A 21398-nucleotide genomic window follows, 5' to 3' on the forward strand; every position below is an offset into this window, starting at 1 on the left:
AAACATGACATGCTAAAATTGAATTGAAGGAAAATAGCTCTAACTCGTATTACCCGTATGTGATATAGCACTATATTCCGTGCAAGGTGAGTTAAATTCAAAACAGTAATACAGCCAACTCAAACTTCTGCTAGATACACAAGTCAAACAACTAATGCTAACAGATAAGTATGTCAGTTGCCGCCTCCCTAGTTATTTCAATCTTTTTCCCCAGCTTCTCTGAAAGAAGGAAGGATTAGAAATGTTTAGGAGAAAGAACACTGTTCTAAAGCTATAATCCAGGTTCCTGTAACTTCTAGATTTAATCATATGTGCATCAATAGGTATTGTTTAGAGCACATTTTAGATAGTTTTCAGGTGTTTGGTTTTTATATATTTTTATCACGTGTTACTATACAATACAGCAAATACTTCTAGGTCACTGGTTTATCTGAGTTCACCAATTATAGCATGCACTTTGCATAACAATAATTACTAATATAGATGTTGTTCTAAAGCATCCTATGAAGGGCAGTGTTTATGTACTTCAAAAGCACCATCACTACTACCACTACTATAATTATTATATACGAACATATATACATAAAAGTTTGGAAAGCACAAAAAGTATAATGAGAGCTCAGTCCACATATTTTAAACTCTTAAACACATCTTTCTGTATCTTCTTCTTCCCTTCCCAAAACAATGTTAGCAGAGTATGACATAGGAAGATTACGCAAAAAGACTGAGACACAGCCTAATATGAAAAATTTAGGATTTTCACCACACCAAAGCAGTTACCTGATGCAAAAGAGCTTCTCTACTGCCTTCTGATTCGTTCAACTTTTTCCGGGACTGCTCCAATTCCTGCTCAAGCTTTCATTACAGAATACGATGAAGAAAGAAAAGCAATGTATGCTTCATAGTACAAAAGTGTACTTTAACTATTTAATTCTACCACTAATTAATTGATATAAGCATCTATTTAAAACGAGGTATAATATACACAATATTCTTATTTGTCCAAAATTTTAAAGCAAACTTTCATTTGTACTAAATCCCTGCTATATTTATTTAAATTACATAAAGCAAATTTAACTTACAGTCTATAATTTTTGTACAATATTCTATATCACATGAAGATACAAAGTGGTATATATAATCCAAACCAAAAAAGCACAAAAGCAAATTTTTACTGGGTTAAAAGTAAAAGAAAGGAAGATAAACTTCTTAAAAAAGTTTCAAAAACATTGTCCCTGGATTTGAAACATACTTTCAAACTCAAATTAAAATTAACAATGACTTAACATTTGAAGTCACCTTTGTTACATAGTTTATTCACAAAAGTGTTAAAAATGACAGGCATCGGTAGAACTGGTAATTGGTAAATTCTGTGCTTTTGCTGTGTTGTACAAGAAGATGTATTTGAATTATTCTGGAAACAAGACGACTGAAAAATTGAAGTGCCCAATATTTCTTACAATGAGAGTTTTTCCTAGAAATATCATATTAAGGGAATTTAAAAGTGTTTAATGAGAAATAGTCAGCAAACTGATGACCATTTAGAAAAAAACAGAAAAGAAAAGCTGCAAAATATTTTCTGACTTCTTCCATAAATAGTTCAAAGATCACAAAGATCCACATGGAAATAAATATAGTTTTTGACAGCAGAAATTGTTATTGCAGAGATAGCAATCTCAAAGAGGATGTTGAGAGGCTGGCAAATGGGCAACATAAACAGGACCAGCATTAATGGAATGGAGAGAGTAACATAACATAAAACACTACATAGATGCTTTAGCATAGAGTATAACTTTGAAAGTATTGACAAAAAGCTAAATTTGATGTAAGAGGAAAAAAAGCTCGAGAAAGTGTAATATGGCCCTAGTATCTTGCCAGAACAGAAATACAAGAATTCCTGTTCATAGAAAACTAGATGAGAGCAATATGGCAACAGATAGTTCAGTAAGATTAATTAATAATAACCATGGTGCAAAATAACTAGCATGCGTTATTTGCAATGATGAAGAAAAGCTGCATCTTTGAGCTGCTGCAAATAAGCAACAGCAGACTAAGTATAAATTCAGAGACAAATCAGAGAGAGAAATCAAGGATAACCCCCAAGTCATAAACTTGTCCGCCTAGCAGGATGGAAGAGTTGTTAGAAGTAACACACTATAACCGAAAGAGCTTTGAAGGAAAGACAGAAGTTTAGCACAGCTATATTCACAGTGCCTCTGATGCAAAAACCCTACCCCTTGTTATCTTAAAGAGTAAAGAAAGTTTTATCCTGCTGGTTTCTCTGAAAAAGGAAACTTATACTGTAACATATGACACTATCCACTTATTTAAAACCAAACAAGAGAGGAGAAAATTAAGTCTTACTTGGTTCTTTTCACTTTCATATTTCACAAGTTTATTTTTCATGAGTTCTTCTGTTTCATCTGCTTTAGCATCTTGCTTCCTTAAAGCCTTTAAAGGGGAAAAATATATTGTGAATTTCATTATAAAAGTTGCACAAGTCTTCTTTGTAAGTCTTAAAATGAAAGAATCTGCTGATATATTTAAGAAACAAGATCTAGACAAATGTTTTCTGTCTATGTCTAATATTTCCACGTGGAGCCAATGTATATCGTTATGAAAAAATAAATATAAGTCCATGCATACATAAACACACCCCTGCACTGAATAGGGCCAAATACAAAGTCAAAACTAGCACTAACATCCTTCCGATGTATAGAGCTCCAGACACTCAAGGCTGACCTCAAACACTTTGAGATGAAGGTCTAAGAGGCTCAAGAGATCCCCTACAGATAGCCTATGAAATTATCAGATGAAAAGAATATATTCTCTAATATAAAATATGCATGATATGAAATACAACACACTGTAGTGAGGAAAACACTACCATAAGGTTGGCTGAAAGCCATAAAAAGGAAAAAGTTATTTTTATCTGAATCTGGACAGATGCTTAGAATCGCAGCATTAAGACAGAATCAACTGAAACTTTCCTGATCAGAAGTTACTGGCATTGATGTGCCCTACTTTAAAAAAAAAAAAAAAAAATCCATGGGGACTTTTCCTGTCCCCTCCTCAAACTGAAGTATCTAAAAACACGTACATTTTCTAATTCATTTTACAAAAATAAAATTGCCTTGAATATAAATTTCAAAATCTTTTCCCTCTGCAAAACAACAGTATTTGCAGAACATAGCCAATCACCGGCAAAGGAATGCATTAGACATCACAGGCATTAATGACACATACAATTTGCAACATACACAACCCAAGTTTGGATATCTCAAGCCATAACAATGTCATTGGCTCATCTTAAAGATCACTTAGAAACACCAGCTGAGAGAGATCACTAGCCATACTGATAGAATCTGCTGTGAATTTGAGTAACTGTGTTAATAAATCTTGTTTCTTTGCTGTGCAACATGCCCAAGTGGTTTTCACACTAGCCCCAAATCAATTAATTAGAGACCATAGCATACATCTCTTACTTTCATCCAATATCATGAAGCATAAGTACATGGATTCCTTCCACCATTACTTGCTAAAACTACAACAGAACAACAGAAACACATAGCCTGTCCAGAAAGAAATGTCTTTTTCCCAGTCTGTTCTTCCTGAGCAGCATTTTTATTTTACATTTTAAAGGGATATCTCCTTAAACAAATATCCCTGAAATTAGTGCGATTTGTGCAATGCCCCTATAATTAGTGCAATTTCATTCAGTTTTTGAACATTTTCTCTTCACTGTATACTGGAGAATGATTTCACTGTATGAAAACAGAAGGCAAGATATTAATCAACCTCAGTCAAGTCAGGCATTCAGCTTTATAAGTTTTGCTTTTAAAAGTAGCTTTGTGGAGAAAATAAATCAATTATCTCAGTCTGAGATAATCCTGAGTGAGATTATATCCTCACCTCAGGAAATGTAAGGGTTTCAGTATAGTTTGGATTACTCTCTTGCTTGAACGGCTTACACTAAAAACTGAGATTGTGGAAGATATTTATCATAACTATGCCACTGAAAATATTATGCTACATAAAGAATTATGCTTCTAATCTTACTGATTCATAATCATATGTAACATGTATGTTACATATAAGACTGTAACATATTTAAGATATTTCTCTAAGTATTTAGTACAGATTCAAATCTATCATTCCAGTCCACTATAAAATTCAACACTGCACACAGACCTGACACACTCCCATTTTACTCAAAAAGACTCTAGGGACAACTCCCAGAAAGCTACATGAACAAAAATCAAAGATCATCACTTCAGCTAATGCCATTATTGCATGAGGGGTTTTTTTTAATGACTATAAGTACCAGTTCAGAACAGTCTACTAGGGATATATGATGTATACTAACTGCAATTGAGCTTCGTTTTTACTAGCAAAATTAGAAGCTCTGTTATATACAGTCAACTGTATGCCAATCTTATTTTTGACACTAAAGTCATAATTAATATAGGACCAAAAATGCATGTTTTCATGTGCAGATTTTGCTAGAGATGTCAGCATCATAAGGAAAATGTTAAAGCTGGGCTGGAATTAGAAATGTTAAGACAATTTTCAAAGATTTCCTTACTGAAGGCAAAAAGTATGTCTCTGCATCAGTAGCACATCCGAATTCCCAGAAGAAACCACAGAAATTAATAAGCCATTTCAACTTATCAGGATCACTGAATGATATTTAGGCTATTAAATAGCAATAACTTCAAATAAAAAGGCAGACTATCCTATCACTGAGACTAAAAATATGATATTATTTTATTTTCTGTATATTGTAAAAATAGCTCATAATAATTTCATTTTTAAGAAAAAAGTTCATATATATATATATATATATATATATCAGAGTTAATATACTACAAAAAGAATGTGATATTACCGTAAATTAAACATACTACATGTGCACTGCTTCAACTGTGAAACATGCATTTTTCCAGTAGGTGCTAAGTAGGCAATCAGTTGACCAATCAAAACATCATTAAGAAATGGAAACATCTGGTCATCCACAGCCAGACAAGCATCAGCTGTTACTGACGATTCAGAAACCACATAGGTAAAATTAATTTTATGTTTTCCCTCCTTCTTGTACTCCTTTTTAAATAATTCTCTCTCATTGGTTTGTGCCACTGTTGTTTTTTCTCCACTAAAGGTTTCTCTATGTAAGGTTTCTCTTGGGAAAGGAAGGGCTAAAGAAAAAAAAAAAAAAAAAGCCATGTAGAGATCCAACTGATTCTTTGATTTCATTTATGTCTCCAAAGAAGGGGTTGGGGGAGTGAAACAGTCAAAAATGGGAACTAGGAAGCGGATGGTGGGGACAGCGGTTCCAGCACATGCTCCTCCCCGATGGCTCCCAAGCAGCAAGCAGACGCTGCCCAGGAGAGCTCTGCCTGGCAATGCTGAAGCTCCAACGAACAGGAACAGGCCTACAGTCATTAGGATTCCCCTACCAAGATCCCCCTCTTGAAAGCATTAATGTCCAGGTTGGCCAGGAGGAGGCTGACAGCGAGGTTGATGAGGCCTTGGACGGGGCAGGCATGGAGGAGGCCGCAAGGAACAGAGAACTTCCATGTAAAGAGGTCTTCACAGCATGGCTCAGGATGGACCAGCTAGATGTTACACTGCCTGCCTAGGAGGTCAGAAACAGGCTCTTGTCCCTGACAGGCTAGATGAACTTTGATTTGACCCAGTAGAGCAATTCTTACAGGTCTTTTTAAAGAGTTCACTAGCATAAGAGAGTATTAGAAAATACCTGGTATACCCAAGCTCAGCATACCTCATCCATATACAGTATATCAAACCCCAAAGCTTCAAACAGATAAAATAATTTACTCCCTGCTAGACAGGTATTTTTTCTTATATATGGGGAAAAATATGTGGAGGCCTCTATAACAACAGTTCTCAATCTTTCCAACTTATGAAAGTCTTCCAATAGTGAATCATAACTTCTACTGCAATTTAAGCCTACTAACTTTTCTTAGGGTTTGTGTTTTGGGTTTTGTTTCATTTTATTTTTTTAAATAAAACCAGATTATTTGAAAGTAATGCACAGACCACAAACTGAAATTTGCTCTTTCAAAGTGAGACTGATCAGTGAATTATATTCATATTAGCAGAAATACACAAGCAGACCAATCTCATGCTATATTTTAAAATAAGGCAAAAATGTACCGCATCCTAATTTGAATGAAAATTCTTTCCCTAACTTGCTACACTAGCAGCTAGCATGGGTCTGAGTATGCCACCTAGACATACCAGCCAGGCATTTAAAGACAGACTACCTAGATATTTCAGTGACAGATACGTATGAGACTTGCTCACGTTCCAAGACAGAGTCAGATTCAAACTACAGTCAAAACAGAAACCATTAGCCACAGGTGGCATAGCACAGAGCCAAAGGGCAAGTATCAACGATGCGTTAAAACATCAGATGGCTCAGAGCACAGCTCAAGTTTATGTTTGTCTAAAAAGATCAGAGATAGACGTACAAAAAGAGAATTTTCAATAATGCTTTTGACCATCAGTCTACTCCACTCTCTGTTGAAAGTTCACGCACCTCTTGCACTTCACAGTATGTGCAGTGGGAGGCAAACAGAATTTAAGTATTCAGTTGTGCAAAGAAAAAGGAAAAAAATGCTTCCTGGCCTATCCAAGTTATTAGCTTAAGACATAATTATAGTCATTGCCTTACCACAGACAGTGGGTTCAAAATGTTCTATAAAGATGATTCTGTTCACCTAAAGCGTGCAAAGCATGAACGCATGGACTCATTTCACGAAAATCCAGGAAGCCAAGCACAGGAATTAGTAAAGCCATCCAGGACATCCAATGCATATAAAAGCTGTTTAAAGCCCATTTTTAAGAATGGTACTTGATCTTGTTCTAGAAAATGGATGCATAAATGCAAACAAACAGTACAAGGTGATGGTGTCTTCATGTTCAAAATAAAGCACTGAAGAATCTCAAAATAGTTTTAGTTTACACAACAAATTTATTTTGTTAAAGCAACCCATATATACATGCCAGCAGCACTGGCAAGATGAGCATATTTGTTATCCTTTCTAATCAGAAACACGTTTGTATTAGGAATATGGAAGAAAGTGAAGATGTATGATTTGCATTAATTTCTGTTTGCTAATTGCAATTTTCTAATTTGCAGTAATTGCTGTTTAAACAGATAGTGTTTAAACACACCTATACACACTAAGTTAAAAGATACATTAAAATGTAGAGAAAATAATTTTTATCCACCTACAAACAGCACATACAGACTACAGATTCAAAATAATAATGCAAATTTAGATGTTAAAGATGCAAAATTTTATAAGTCAAACTTTCTTTATGGCCAGTATACAACTAGATATCTTGGTTAATAATCAGTCTATGATTATAATAACAGTGCAATACAAATAATAACTTTGCACATCATACAAAAGACGGACAGAAAGACAAGACAGACAAGAGAAAGACTGAAACAAATGTATCATCATGTTCAGTTAGACTCTGAAAATATATAATTTAATAATTGAGATTTAGGAAGATGATTCTCTTAAGATGGTAAAATACTGACAAGTAGTGGTCAGTTATGGGCAGTGCACTTTCCTTAAAAATAATAACTATTAACATTTAAACCTCGGAAGATTTCTTAATTAAAGCAACTACTGATCAAATCCAAAAGTCAAATTTGATTTTGTTTGGTTTGAAAGCTATAACAGGCAAACTAATGAAAAAATTATCTCATTAAACAGCCACAAATGCTTCAAAGGGCATTTCTTTGTAAAACATTCAGGCCGTATTAAATGACAGGATTTCAGAACTCAGTCCAAACCCTAACCTCCTTCCAGTAATGTTACTTGGGAAGCACCTTGGAGAAATAAAAGGCAACAGAAAGAGACTTTAATAGAACATCACATCCACGCAACGATCACCACAAGATTGAGGCCACTGACAGAGCTAAGAGTCCATCTAACTCATAATTCAAATTACAAAGGACAAGAAACAGAATAACAAAGGAAAAAGCTCTTAAAAATTATGTAGAAACATGCTTCATCCAAATAACAATTGCAGCAAAATATTTAGTTATTTACTTTATTTTCACTAGGATATGCAAAAGTGCAAAAAGCAATTCAGGTACATTCTTTCTAACATACAGCAACTTAAGCTACAGAGATACACACCATGCCCTAGGAATATTTGTATGTTTACTTCTTGATATATTCCTCACTACATACTGTCCACACACACTTTGAGCTCTCAGATGGAAAGCTTTCTCTCCTAATCAGTATCTGCAGGAGGCATGTCTACCCTTCCCTCTCCTCCAACATGTTGTATTTGTATACATGGAGGACCATGCCCTGACAGCCCGCAATCCCAGAGTTATCTAAAGAAAGGGGCAACAGAAGATGACGCGCAATGGAACACTGGGCAAACAGCTATCACTCCTCAAAGAAATTCAGGTCAGTGATAAGCAACATTCTGTTCTTAAGGGACCGCCCATACACATATTTACGTGGGTGAATCTAAGCACCCCACTCCAAATGGAGTAGGGACCAAAAAATTCCAAGACCATCACTATCCAGGTTAGTATTAGTATTGCAGACAAGTGTCATTAAAGAAAATTAGAAAAATGAAACCTGAATTGCTACCATCATCTCCAACCCTTCTTGCAGAGAACCAGCACAGATATTAGTTAGAGTTTACAGGCTCGGGTTTACCCCTAAATGTGTTCATGCTTCACCAGTGGAGGACATCTCATTTACTGGAAAGCAGCTTGGCTGCTTCTTCTGATACTCCTGATACTTCAGGCCAAATATAAGCCACCACAAGATGAACAGCGGATTAAAAAGTCAAGCTGCAGAAAAAGGCAACTTGCCTCTCCCTATGTTGATTGTGTTCATTAAGAGTATTTTCATTTACAATGTCCCCTAAGAATCTTTGAGTAAGTGCACACTTGTATGGATGTACTGAATGAAGAGGTCGACCTTTTTCAATAGCCAGTCCTCAGCATCATTCTGTGTATCCCATGGGAGATCAGAGGACTGCACTGATGAGACTCTTGCAGACTTGAGAATAGCATCTGCAATAGCTGAGTATCAAAGCAGCATTAAAGAACATATTTCACAATAAGGAAGAAAACCAGTAATGTCATATATTGTGTTAAGAAGTTACTGTTCTTAATGTATAATGTAGTCACACTTCAACTGTAAGACCGTGGTAAAGAAATAAGTAAGCTTTCACACTGGAGTCTTTGAGAATCTCTGTTCTGGAAAATTCCCTCACTATCAAGCAATCTTTGTGGCAAATGCTACCACCAAGTGATGGGTGATCAGTAAGAAAAAAGTTAAATGACATCAGATATTTTACACAAAATCCAATGATTCTTATCAGCAATTTTATTATTTTCTTTATTTTTTTTAAATAATTACCTTGTAGGCTTTGCTGAAATTGCCTACTTAAAATACAGGATATTAACAAAAAAAAAAATCACAAAAAATGGTGTAAACGACACAATTTTTCTAACAACTTTCCTCAGGGATCTTTAAAGCCAAATTTAATTCTGTCTATAGCACAGAAAAATAAAATATACCTTAGCAAAATACATCAAATAATTACATTGATGCAAGTAATGAGCAAATCAATAAGAAGCCAACTACTACTCAGCTTGAAAATACATTGTTGAAATAACAACCTTTTTAAACTATTCATATTCATAAGTTTTAAATACTTCATATTCATTAATTACATCATTCAATTTGGTTTGCCATACTGAATCTATTCATCAGTAACAGCACATACAAAGAAAAAAAAACTTAATCAAAAACTAGAAGCTCAAAAACTCAAATCTGCTACACCCAATTCTCAGACTGTTTTAGTGTTGACATTTTTTCCTGTTTGTTTTTAATTTGAGATTAGATCAGTTCTAAACATTTTGCCTCCTTAGACATTCTCATATTCCTATTTCTTCTATAATTTATATTCTGTAACAAAGTAATTTTCTTCACAAAGCTTTACCACACAGCAACCTCTCAGGTCAATAGTACACACAGAGGCAGTGTGTACAGGTTCCAGACTATTTTGCTCTCAAAACCAAGTGTTTTTCAAAAGGTAGGGTGCAAGGTGGTCCAATTTGCCAATGCAAGAGCTAAAGAGCTCAGCCAACTGTTCAAGAGACATTGAACCATTCCTGATAAATACAAACACCATCCAGAAGTGAGACCATTTTCTACCTAGAGAAGGACAAATGAACATGAATGTTCAATGGGGAAGGACTATGGGACAGCGATTGAAGCTTGTAATAAAGGTCTGAGATCGAAGGACCTTAACAATATTGGAGTCTAAAGACATCTGTCATGTAGGAAGTTGCAACTCAGTCACAAAGATGTTCTCCAGACTGTTAAGACAGCTATGAGAGAAGTAGCAGCAGGATGAGGACATACTGTTTGTTGCTACTGGGAGTGTTATGGAAGTCTGTGTTTCAAGGGCCATACTGTCTCCATATTCCTCTAATCTGTCAAAAGAAAGATTGCCCTAATACATCCAGAAAGAAGCTCCCTTCTACAGTTGTCGTCTGAAGCCACCAGGTTTTATTTTGCATGTTAAAGGTTAGAAGCTCCTGAAAAATCCATAATTCATTGCAAAAGGGGTAATGTATGTTTTATTAGGATTCTCAAATAGAGCGACAAGAGTCCAGTCTAAGAAATCCAGAGTCATGACGGAGATCAGCCACCCAGAAGGACAATTTGGAGATACGAGCCCCTGCTTGAGAGAGTGAAGATAATCACCAAGAATGTGATTCTCCTCCAAGTAGCAGCAGCTATGAATGTATGGCATGTGGAATAAGCCTGTTCCAGTCTGAATCTGGAATTGGCTCTGAATCTTGGCTTGGGCATATTCCCAATAGTAAAAGTTTACCAAGCAGACTAATAGGTGTTGAACTTTCCTGTAAACTGAGAATGAGGACTATATATCGAACTTTTGAACAGTGGTGTCAAAAAAAAAAATCTTTTAAATAGAAAGGGGCTCCTCGGGAAAAATAATTTCAAAAAATACGCACAGAACAAAATAGAATTTGCAGGAGAAAGGATTAAAACATCTTCATCTACAAATGAACAGCTTAGGGGAACGGAACGTTGGGGATGTACTTAGTATTTCATATTCATTTTGCATGAAATTCAAAAGATGAGCTACTAGGAAAAAAAGTGTCCAGCTTGAGGGCTCGATCACATAGCCAATCATATGAAAGTCTTTGAAATAAATTTGAATTCATTCACTTGAATTCAAGTTTTCCTTGTACAGAAACCCCAGCAGTGTCAATGTATCTTTAGAGATACAAGTCGCTATTCCTTTAAAAGGATAAAAAAAAGATTTTTCCAATCTGCAGATAACAATATCAAATGACACCAACTCATTTCACTAAGCATCCCTCTACCAGACCGAAGCCACAATTGAAGGATCTAGACATGGACATAGGCATATTAAAGAGCAATGAAAACTGTAATAAAGCACTCTAGTTCTTTTCACCCACTAGGACATTCAATAGGGGGAAAAATGAAACAGTAACTCTTTCTGAAATATAGCAGAAGCACTACAAGCATTTTGATAAACATTACTTTTTATCTACATCAAAAAAGCACCTTATCTTCTCAAATATGACCTCTTTGAAGAGTCTCTAGCCTTACATGAAATACAAAGCGTCAATCTAAATTAAGGCTCCTCAATATCACTGCACCGTATAAAACAACTGCCTTCCAAAAAGCATGTATACTGTTGCTAATATTAAAAGTGAAAAACAAGGAATTGCACATTTCTTCTCAACTACAGTATTCTATTGCATAGAGTTAACATCACAAATCATATCTTAAGGAGAGTGAAATAAAAAGTTACACTACGTTAAGACACAGATTTTCCAAATAGCAGTAAAATCAGAGAGAGAGATGTATTTTTCATATATTTCCTAAAACAAGCAGAAAAAAAAGCTACCAGCTGTCTCCTATTTTAATTCATAATATAAACATTTGTATGTGTCTCCTAAACAATATTTTATACTTTGAATGAAACTATTTGAAAAGCAATGAAAAGCTGTCTGGCCACTACAGTGCATTTGATTGCTTGCAGTGAGCAGTTTATTTTTAATTTATTTCAACAAGCAAAGTTTACATTTTAGAAAACAAAATATTTTAACTGAGACAACCCAGGTAATGACTTGCTTTTTTTTGGTTAGGGTTTGAGGGAGGGCATAGGGGGTGGGTTCTTTTAAAGAATGTTTGTGTTAGTTGCCAAAAAGGTCTAACCATAGACAAGACACTATCATGAAGTACAGAGACTGTACTTGTTATCATCTGGTTGCCAAAACAAGCAGAGCTGGACTTATATAGTTAAAAGAATGTGCCAAAGAGAAGAGAATTTTTGCCAGTTTGACAGGTACAGGCTCACAAATGCAGCATGTTCCTAACTTAATCCTGAATACACAGGAAGTTTTCATTTGCATACCTCTTGTAATTGAAGAGACATATGTCCCAGTTGGTCCTGGCGCCTTTCTACAAGCTGTCTTTCAGCACGCATTTCTTGTTCTATCTCCTGAAGTCTTCTCTCTACCCGTTCAGACACCTTCAAAAGAAAAAAAACCCACACCATTCAGGAGATTAGTGCATCTTTTACCACATATTAAGATAACAATGTCAAAAAAAGGTGAATAGAGTATGCGGCAGAAAGAAGAGAGAACACAACTTTTATTTTATTAAATAAGATTTAGAATGGTATAGAAAATAACTAGAGTTATAGCAGTGAGTACTTCAGAAATACTCAAGCAGGGAACTGACCTGCTATCTTGCTAGCAATATCCTCCTTTAGGTATATGCATATTTTTCTCTACAGCGGTGGGTCTACTGAAGTGCTAAATATCTCAATATCAAGCTTGGTGCAGCCTAACCTGAAGCTGCAATACAAAAATCTTAGCTTCTCTGCCACAGGCCTGATTAACCTCTGGAGACTCATTTCTTTCACACCTCCAGTCTGTAAAACAGACCAATGTTTGCCTCTTACATACTCTGAAATCTGCCAGTGAAAAGTAGTAAACAAGAGCTATATACATGAGAATGACTATAATAGCACAAAATAATTATATTAAGACTTTTTCCCAATATTTTGTGAATCTATGTATGAACTAATACAAATAACACTAGTTATTTGTTAAAGTAATTTGGATTATAAACACAATAATTCAAACTTAAACTACAATACCAGAACTACTTTATTTTTGCATTTCAAGCTGCTAGCAGACAGCACCCTCTCGTGGGCAGCAAATTAAATTTATATTGTTAAAGTTTAAGATTAGCAAGGGAAATATTTATGTATCGTTTCCTCCCTACCTTAAAACTAATTATTTTAAACAATCACTAGAAAGCAATATATTATTATTGAATGGTATTTAGATAAAAAGAGAAAGACTTAAAACACCACTCAATTACTAGTTTCTGATGGTTATATTATATAATTAAGGTTATATTTATATTCTGGGCCTCACAAGTACATCAGGTTTAAAGACTGAAACTGTCTTTTTCTTTACAACAGAATACATCAGTTTGAAAACATTTCTTCTTTGCGCAGCCAGATGAATAGTCAGCTTACAATTTGGAATTTTGTATTTTCTCATAAAACTATCAGGAGATGCTCAAAAAACGTACTGCATCAAACCACGCTCTTTCATGTAAGTTATGAAAGCTCTGTAGTCATAATCCAGAATAATTACTTGCTAAAAACTAATGCATAAAAAATAAGGACCACATCACAACGTTTGTATTTGTTTTGACAACTACTACTTAGTGTTACTTCTAATAATCCACAAAATACTGCAGCTAACAGAAACAATGATACTATGTAGCAGGAACAGAAAATGACACTGTCATTAAACTTGTTATATCTTTGCTGAAAACTGGGCAATCTGTCATCCTTTTCTCCAGATATATCTAAAGTGCACAAATGAAACAAAGTCCTATTTAAAAAAAATCTTGGCTACATGTTTCTGAAGACAGACACTTTCTCAGCTCTCTCACACATCTTTTTCAAGTGAAGTTAAGCAAGAGAACACTAAAGCTATTAAGAAAGAAAATGTATAATTCAGACTTGACAGAAGATCCAAAAGTAACATCACCCCCAAAGAAGACATTCAAAAGGAGAGGTCAGTAACTTCCTCACTGACACAGATCTAGTTCACCACGTGCACAGCAGATGACGTGACACGAGGCAGCACTAGGCAAGCTTCAGATTCCTGCAAACTTCAGGTTTCATGGCAAATTATCACTAATGAAGTATGAGTAAGAAAGTAACTGTTTACTAACTACAAGATATCAAGTGATTTGCCCTGCCTCTGACTTCTTTTGCCTCCCTCCAGAATACAACTGTTATCTTATTTCTAACAAGGTACAAAAAAAAGACTCATTGACTGTATTTGTCAGGTGCACAGAAATTTCAGAGTTACAGACATAATCCTCCTAACAAAAAAGAAAAAAAAAAGAGCACCCCCAAAACAAACCACCATACATTCTGATGCTACTTCTAGCTCATTGGAATAAAACCCGCTACCAAGAAACTATAGTTAGTATATATCGTTAGCTCATATCCTCTGTGCACAAAGCACAGAAAAAGGAGGCTGGAAGGGACTTCAAAGGCTAGCAAACTTACTGCCTGGCTAAACACATGACTTTTTATATCTATATCATTTTTCTACAAGTCTATCTAACCTGCTCAAAAACATTCACAGAAAACTTTTACCACATCCCTAGACAATTCAATCCATTGCCTCTAAAATGACCTGCTTTTCCTAAAGTACAATTTTAGTCTTCCTTGCTGAATTTTACACCTATTAACCTTGTTCTATCCTCTAAGCCACATTCAAGACTGGATACTGGATTTCAGTTCTGTTTTCCAACATACCTGAAGTCCATCTGCAAACGTAACAAGTGTCTCTATATTGCATCATCTAGACCATCGATAAAAACTTCAGAAAGAACCAGAGCAAGAATACCAACATGTAAAATTCACTTCACTAACTCCTCTAATTTTAACAGTGAACAGTTTACTAGCTACACAGGTATCTGGACAGTTGTGTGTTTATTCTAGACTATATTCAGTTTTACCATATTTTACTGAAAAGCTTATTAGAACAGTATATGAAATTCTGTCTAAAAAAAACTCAAAAAAATTTGCATCAAGATATAGAAAACTACTGCTTCATCCTTGTAAATTCCTTCTATGATATAACAGTATAATTCTTGACAAATCTGTGTTGTCTGCTCCTTAAGTTTCTTGTTTGTTTGCTCTTGGATGTTTACAAATCAAGTTCTGGAAAAATAATCAGTCTATTTTCTCCTTTTTCAAGATTTGCCTCTTTTCAATATTCCAAGAACATTTTTTCTAACTCAATTCCACAGTTGTTCATGAATACTCCAAAACAGCCATTAGTGGTTTTAAGATCACTTCAGACAGTTATTTAAGTTTAACTAATCTGCACCAGGTTATTTCAAAATGTTTTATATGCCTTCCTTCCACTGCCCAGTATTCTAAGCTGAAGTCCTACACCCCCATTGCTGGTCACGAACTTGCAGTTTAAATTGTTGGCAAATATCAATGTTAAAAAGGTGTTGAACAGGAATCAACTTTCTTGGCACACTGTGTCAGCAGTTTCTGCTCTTCTGAAAGGAAGAGACCAATTGCTTTGGTCTCCCTGAAAAACAGTGATGTATTTACAAGTGAATCGTCATCGCTCTTGGTGTCTCTTTGTTGGTGTATCCTGTTATCTACCACCGGGGCCTTTTCACTCATATATTTGCACTATTTTTTATGACTGTTCTTATTAATTTAATTTAATTTCCCCTTTCTGTGTTCTTTCTCTTTGTGTCCGAAGTCAATGCAGAGCTTCTAATTCAGCCAAGTAGATATATTGCTGTACTTGCTATACTTTGTTGCCAATTTTTCCTTTAAGAGGATTTGCATAGAACATGTTTGAATATTCGCCCAACTCTCATTTCCTCCAAAGAACGAAGGTTTTTCTGCATGTAATCAGTCATTTCATAAATAAAAAATCTGCAATCTCACAAACTATTCCAAATATGTATAAAATAACAAAAGACATAGTAAACAAAGCACAAACCTTAGACTATGAGCAAACCGATTCCTTAAAGCAATCATTTTTTCCATCAAATTTTTGTTGATTTTTTTTTTTGTAAGATAGAGCTTGGCATACAGAGTGGTTGACTATTAGTTAAAGAAAGTTGTTTTAGGGTAAAGGAATACGTACTACACTGGTTAACATTTCTTCAGAAGGAAAAGTATTTTCTGGTAGACAAAATGCTTACTATGAAACATTAAATTAGCATTAATCCTGAAAAAGAGGATTAAACAAAGGCAGCCTCATAAACACTAATTTTAGTCTAAAGGACAATACTTAGGAGATTATGGTCTTTCATTTGTGCTCCTCATTCCCTAGCCTCCCCAAAACTCAGCTGAAATTGGCCAATAGATTCAAACGTTCAGTGGTACAGAGCTGTCAAATGTATTTAGACTTTGTGAGGGGTTTCAAGAAGACAAGATCCTAGACAGAGGTGATCTTATAGATACCCCATTTAGGGAAACAGGGGAACTCAGCCTTTATTCCTTTGTTTTGGCTGTCAGCAAAGTACATGCATTAGTCTGAAAATAAGTATTAGCCTATTTACCATTCTAAAAAAATACTAGGTTGGAAGTATAAGACAATAAAGCTATCAATGAAGTTAGAATGATGCAAAGAAAGTGTCATGGGACTTTGGAGGTGTATCATGGTGAGGAAGTGTTCTTCATATGGGAAGAACATGAAAGTTCTTGTACAAGGATTTAGATAACCAGGATACAATATAAGTTTTCGTAGGGTGACACAAACCCAAAAGCGTTCAAGTGGTAAGGGAGGAGACTAGGAAAAGAAGGCAGAGAGGACACAAGTCCACGGCAAATTAGGCTTTATTATGTTGCACCTTGCAACAGAGCAAAAGAACCAAGTACCATCACTTGTGGCTTCCTCTGCATTCTCTGGAAAAGCTGCTGTGTCACATTCATGTCCTAGCAGTGTTTAGCAATAAGACTTCCTGGAATGCAGTACACTTACCTTCTCCATTTTGGAAAATTTAGCATCATCACACTATCACAAATTGGGTCGCTTATCACCACATTTTCCAAATTGTTTGTCATTTATGCTATGGAATAGCAGAAGTCCCAACACAGGTCCCACCAAATCTGAGCCCAACTTTCTGATGTATTTCTATGTTGGAACCTGTCAGTCTGCCTGGTCAAGATGGATGCAAAAACCCTAATACATTCTTTCTCCCATCCTCTCCACATATGTTATCTCATCTGAACACTCCTTCTAGTTTGATCATCTTTTTCCCTAAAACCCTGTTGAATGCCATGGTATTATATCAGTGCGTATAACTTTGCAACCTCTGTCACTTTTTTTTTAAACCTGCCTTACTGCATTTTTATATTTAACTGCTGAAGTTTACCTAAACTTTCTACTTCTATCATTTGGCTATAACTTTTCTTTCAGAAGGCCTCCTTTTTAGCTTTTGTAGTTACATCAGCTATCTTTTGCTCTCCTTCATGTCTTTTAATACATTTATTCGAAGTCACTACTGTAGTGTATTCAGATCACTTCCACATTGTCTGGAAATATTCTACGTTCTTTATTCCCCAACAGTTTTCTAAGAAGCTTCTTTATTTTTGTGCAACTCTCTTTCAGAAACCAAACATTATTTTAAGGGGTTTAACTTTTTTGCTCCATGCCAAATCTGTTTTGGTCACTGTTACAAGGTGAATATTTCACAGATTAAAACAAGGACTCTTGTTTATAACAAATAACCGGTTTTTTTCTTCTGGAATGTTTCTGCTCCACAAAGCAGTTAATGCACCACCTAAAAACACAGTTCTCCCAACATAACAGTTACCCAGTCTACACTGCTGTAGACATTATCTGCCACAAGAACCCTGTTTTTGTAGCCTCTCTGACCTTCCTCTGTCACAGAGCCTGTGACACACAACAATAGGGATTAAAAAAAAAAAAAGTTAGAAGCAGTTAAGTGTTAACTCATTAAAAAGTACATGCAGAAGAAACTCTAAAACTCACTTCTCTTCCTTTATTCCAAATGACCCTGACTCAGAACATTTCTACCATAAGATTATGTATCTTGTCCTCTACATCTTATCAAAAGCCTTAGTGTAGACAACTGATTCACTGGAGAACAGTGAATATGGAGAATATGGAGAATATACAAAGAATATGGAGGTTCTACATAATGACATGAAATGCTAGCACTAAATTATTGCATTCGCAACACATTAAAGTGGGCTGCATTTTTAGCAGCACAGACTACGTGAATAATAACCATGACACTAAGAGCTGTGTCTCTGCGTAAGGCTTTCATGTAGCAGCAAAATCTATGAAAATGTATTAAGCTATCAAAAAGTTCCCCCACCACCAATTAAACACAAAGAATAGAATGTCCTGTTTAAAACCAGGGTGACATTCAAGTCATGCAGCTAAATATAACCTTGTGGAGATGCTGGATGCTTAACCTACAAAAAGCAGCATCCTACTTCTTGAATTTCTCTCCTGTTTTTCAGCTTTCCAGTGTTATTTCTAGTGCATAAGTCCTGCTGACTGAAATCTATTTCAACAGATTTTTGTTGCCTTTCTTGTTATGACCTATTTTTATCATCAATGCAGACTTGAAACAGAAGTATTAAAATCACAAAAATAGCAAACTTCTTTCACAGATGTCACTTTAAATATTGTTAAACTTTTCCCTCATGGCAAATGATAATGCGTGATATACATTTTACAAGTCACCTGTGCAGTGCAAAAAAAAATTCCCCATATCAGATCTTCTGAAGGACAGTTCCTTATCTGACAATAATCCCGGCTCTCCGAGATATCATAACCACATTAACTCCATGCGGGACCCATTTCAATTGACATTGCTGCCTCTTTCCACAGACACAGCCTAGACTAACCTTGTAATGGCACCATCTCAATTAAGCATCTACTTAATTTGAACAAATCTGTGCTATGGTGCAGTTGCTTTTTATGCATAAAGATCAGCTTCTTGTGCTATTTGATTTGTGCTTCTATACCAGGAGACTGCAACAAAATATCCAAGAGGGCTATCTTATATAACCATAAAGTAAGTAAACATTCTTTCAATTGTTTATAGGTCTGTATGGACATTCCTCTAGCAAACATCCAAACTCTCTTCAGGAAAAAAGGAATCTCACAAAATATCTCGATAAGATAACAGATTTTGATATAGAGTTGTAGAACCTGCAGGCTTTATACCAAAACTGTCCATAGATTCTCAAGTACAAGGCCATGGAGAGTGCTTGCTTTGAAACAGGCATCTAACTATGCCTGTGTCACCACCTCAGATGTCCTCTGGTTTTTATACTGGGGTGAAAAAGGCTCCCTTTAAAGGAAAAACTAATGTGCATTGATTATGTGGTGTGGCTCTTAAAGTATTCAGATTCAGCATCAAAAAGGTTCTAAGAATCATAACCCCTAATAAAAATAAATTCTAAAGCAGTGACTCAGAAAAACTGTAGCAACTAGACCTTTATCACTACACATCTATATAGAGGCAATTTTCAAACAGCACTGAATATACTGAACAGTAGGGCTGTAAGCATTTAGATATATGTCCCTACAGAAATGAAGACTTAAGGACAGTGAACTGAAAAGAATGTTTCTACCATGAACTCATCCTGTCAAACTATGAAGATTTCAAGTTGACAATTTATTGCCAAGCATCATACAGTAGAATACAAATACAAGAATAGTAATGTTGGAGGTGATAAACACTCCAAAGCATGGTGATAAACGCACTAAGTACAAAAGTTCCTGCACAACTTTGCATAAGGAAGTTGTGAGAGAAAAAGCATTTCCTCCTACCCAACTCACTTTAACCAACAAGAATCAATTCTGAATTAAATACTCTCATTAGAAGAATTCCTAAACACAGACAGGTACTAAAGGACCTCAAAAATATACAATAGGAGACCACAGTTTCTACACACACTCTAATTTCATGCTTTGCTATGCTCACCATTAGAGTTATTTTTATTCTTAATGTCCATACTAAATTCCCATCTTTTGTATTTACCTCATCTCACCCATTCTGCCAGCCTCATCAGTGTAACAGTAGATCATTAGGTTTTGAACAAGGGCAAAGGATCCACACCTAGTATCAGAGAGCACAGGTAAAGAAGCAGAATATTGCTACCACTAGGCTTTTTCAGTGGTGTGGAATTGCCTGGGTACAATGAGTGATTAAGCATGTCAGCCTGAAATTCTTCAGCCTGAAAGCCTCTGAAGAAACTGAACAACCTCCTCCAATGAAAATTAGGGATGAAAAAGCAGTTAGATTAAAAAAAACAGAACCTACAATAACAAAAAAGCTAACAACAAAAAACCAAACCAAACACACCAACCAGAACATACCAAACACACACACACACCAGAAAAAAAACAAACCACCACAAAAGTGGCAGCTCCTCTCACAATATGTAATCTATCTGGAGAATTCCCTGCTATAGGACAAGTAAGATGATAAAGCTATGCAAGTTATAACAAGAACCGGACAAATTCTAGAAAAGAAATCCACAGAGGGATTACTAAGTAGAGAAAGTAGAGAGATCAATTCCAGACCAAGGAGCTCCCAAGCCACAAGTGATTAGACTAGTACTGTGCAGAATTATCATTAGATGCCTTCTATTCTAATATCATTCACTAAACACCCACTTTTTGACCATTCATCATACATGGCTAGATCTTTCCTAACTACATATTTCTGCAAATTGAACCCCAGCAATTGAATGAGTGGCCTTTTTTATTTTTCCCTCTCTTCTTTTTTCCTCTCCTCTTTCTGGTCTTCTCTCCATTTGGCCAATGTTCTTCCTAAAGATAGTAAGCAGCAATGAGCAGAATATTCCAGCTGAAGTCTTACTAGTCCTACACATGAAAACCATCTCATTGCAGCTTACTTCAGCGTTTGTGTCTTCACTAAAAGAATGTCATTAAACACTTCAGCTTTCATAGCTTTATTGGACGATAATTTTCTCTCCCAACTAAGAGTCTTATTCTTCTGGTATTCCCCTTACTGTTAACAAACTACAGAAGGCTTCCTTGTTACACTTCACATCTCTCATTTTTTCTCTCTCAGGTCAAAAGTTGTAACATTCAATTTCAAATCTTGAAATCCTACTATAGCAGGTCACAAAGAGCTAGTTATTTCTTTCATTAATGAAACAGTGGCTGCCAGCATTCCAGAGGATTGAGGAAGGTTTGTTTCTCTCATTCAAAGGCATTGAACAGTTAT

The 21398-nt window shown here is 35.5% G+C and overlaps 1 protein-coding gene across 8 annotated transcripts in view; it reads right to left on the reverse strand.

Moving 5' to 3' along the window:
• Positions 1-21398, reverse strand: part of CEP128 (centrosomal protein 128) — a 139033-nt gene that overhangs the window by 101218 nt on the left and 16417 nt on the right. For 7 of the 8 annotated variants that reach the window (XM_075503368.1, XM_075503369.1, XM_075503365.1 and 4 more), the window contains 3 exons: positions 12496-12612; positions 2365-2451; positions 781-855 (listed from right to left, as the gene is read on the reverse strand). In XM_075503368.1, the coding sequence (XP_075359483.1) occupies positions 781-855; positions 2365-2451; positions 12496-12612 (279 nt within the window). The remainder of the gene's footprint in view (positions 1-780; positions 856-2364; positions 2452-12495; positions 12613-21398) is intronic. The other variant, XM_075503370.1, reaches the window with a different exon arrangement.

Source organism: Mycteria americana, chromosome 5 (assembly GCF_035582795.1).
Source record: "Mycteria americana isolate JAX WOST 10 ecotype Jacksonville Zoo and Gardens chromosome 5, USCA_MyAme_1.0, whole genome shotgun sequence".
In the NCBI taxonomy this organism is placed as follows: domain Eukaryota; kingdom Metazoa; phylum Chordata; class Aves; order Ciconiiformes; family Ciconiidae; genus Mycteria; species Mycteria americana.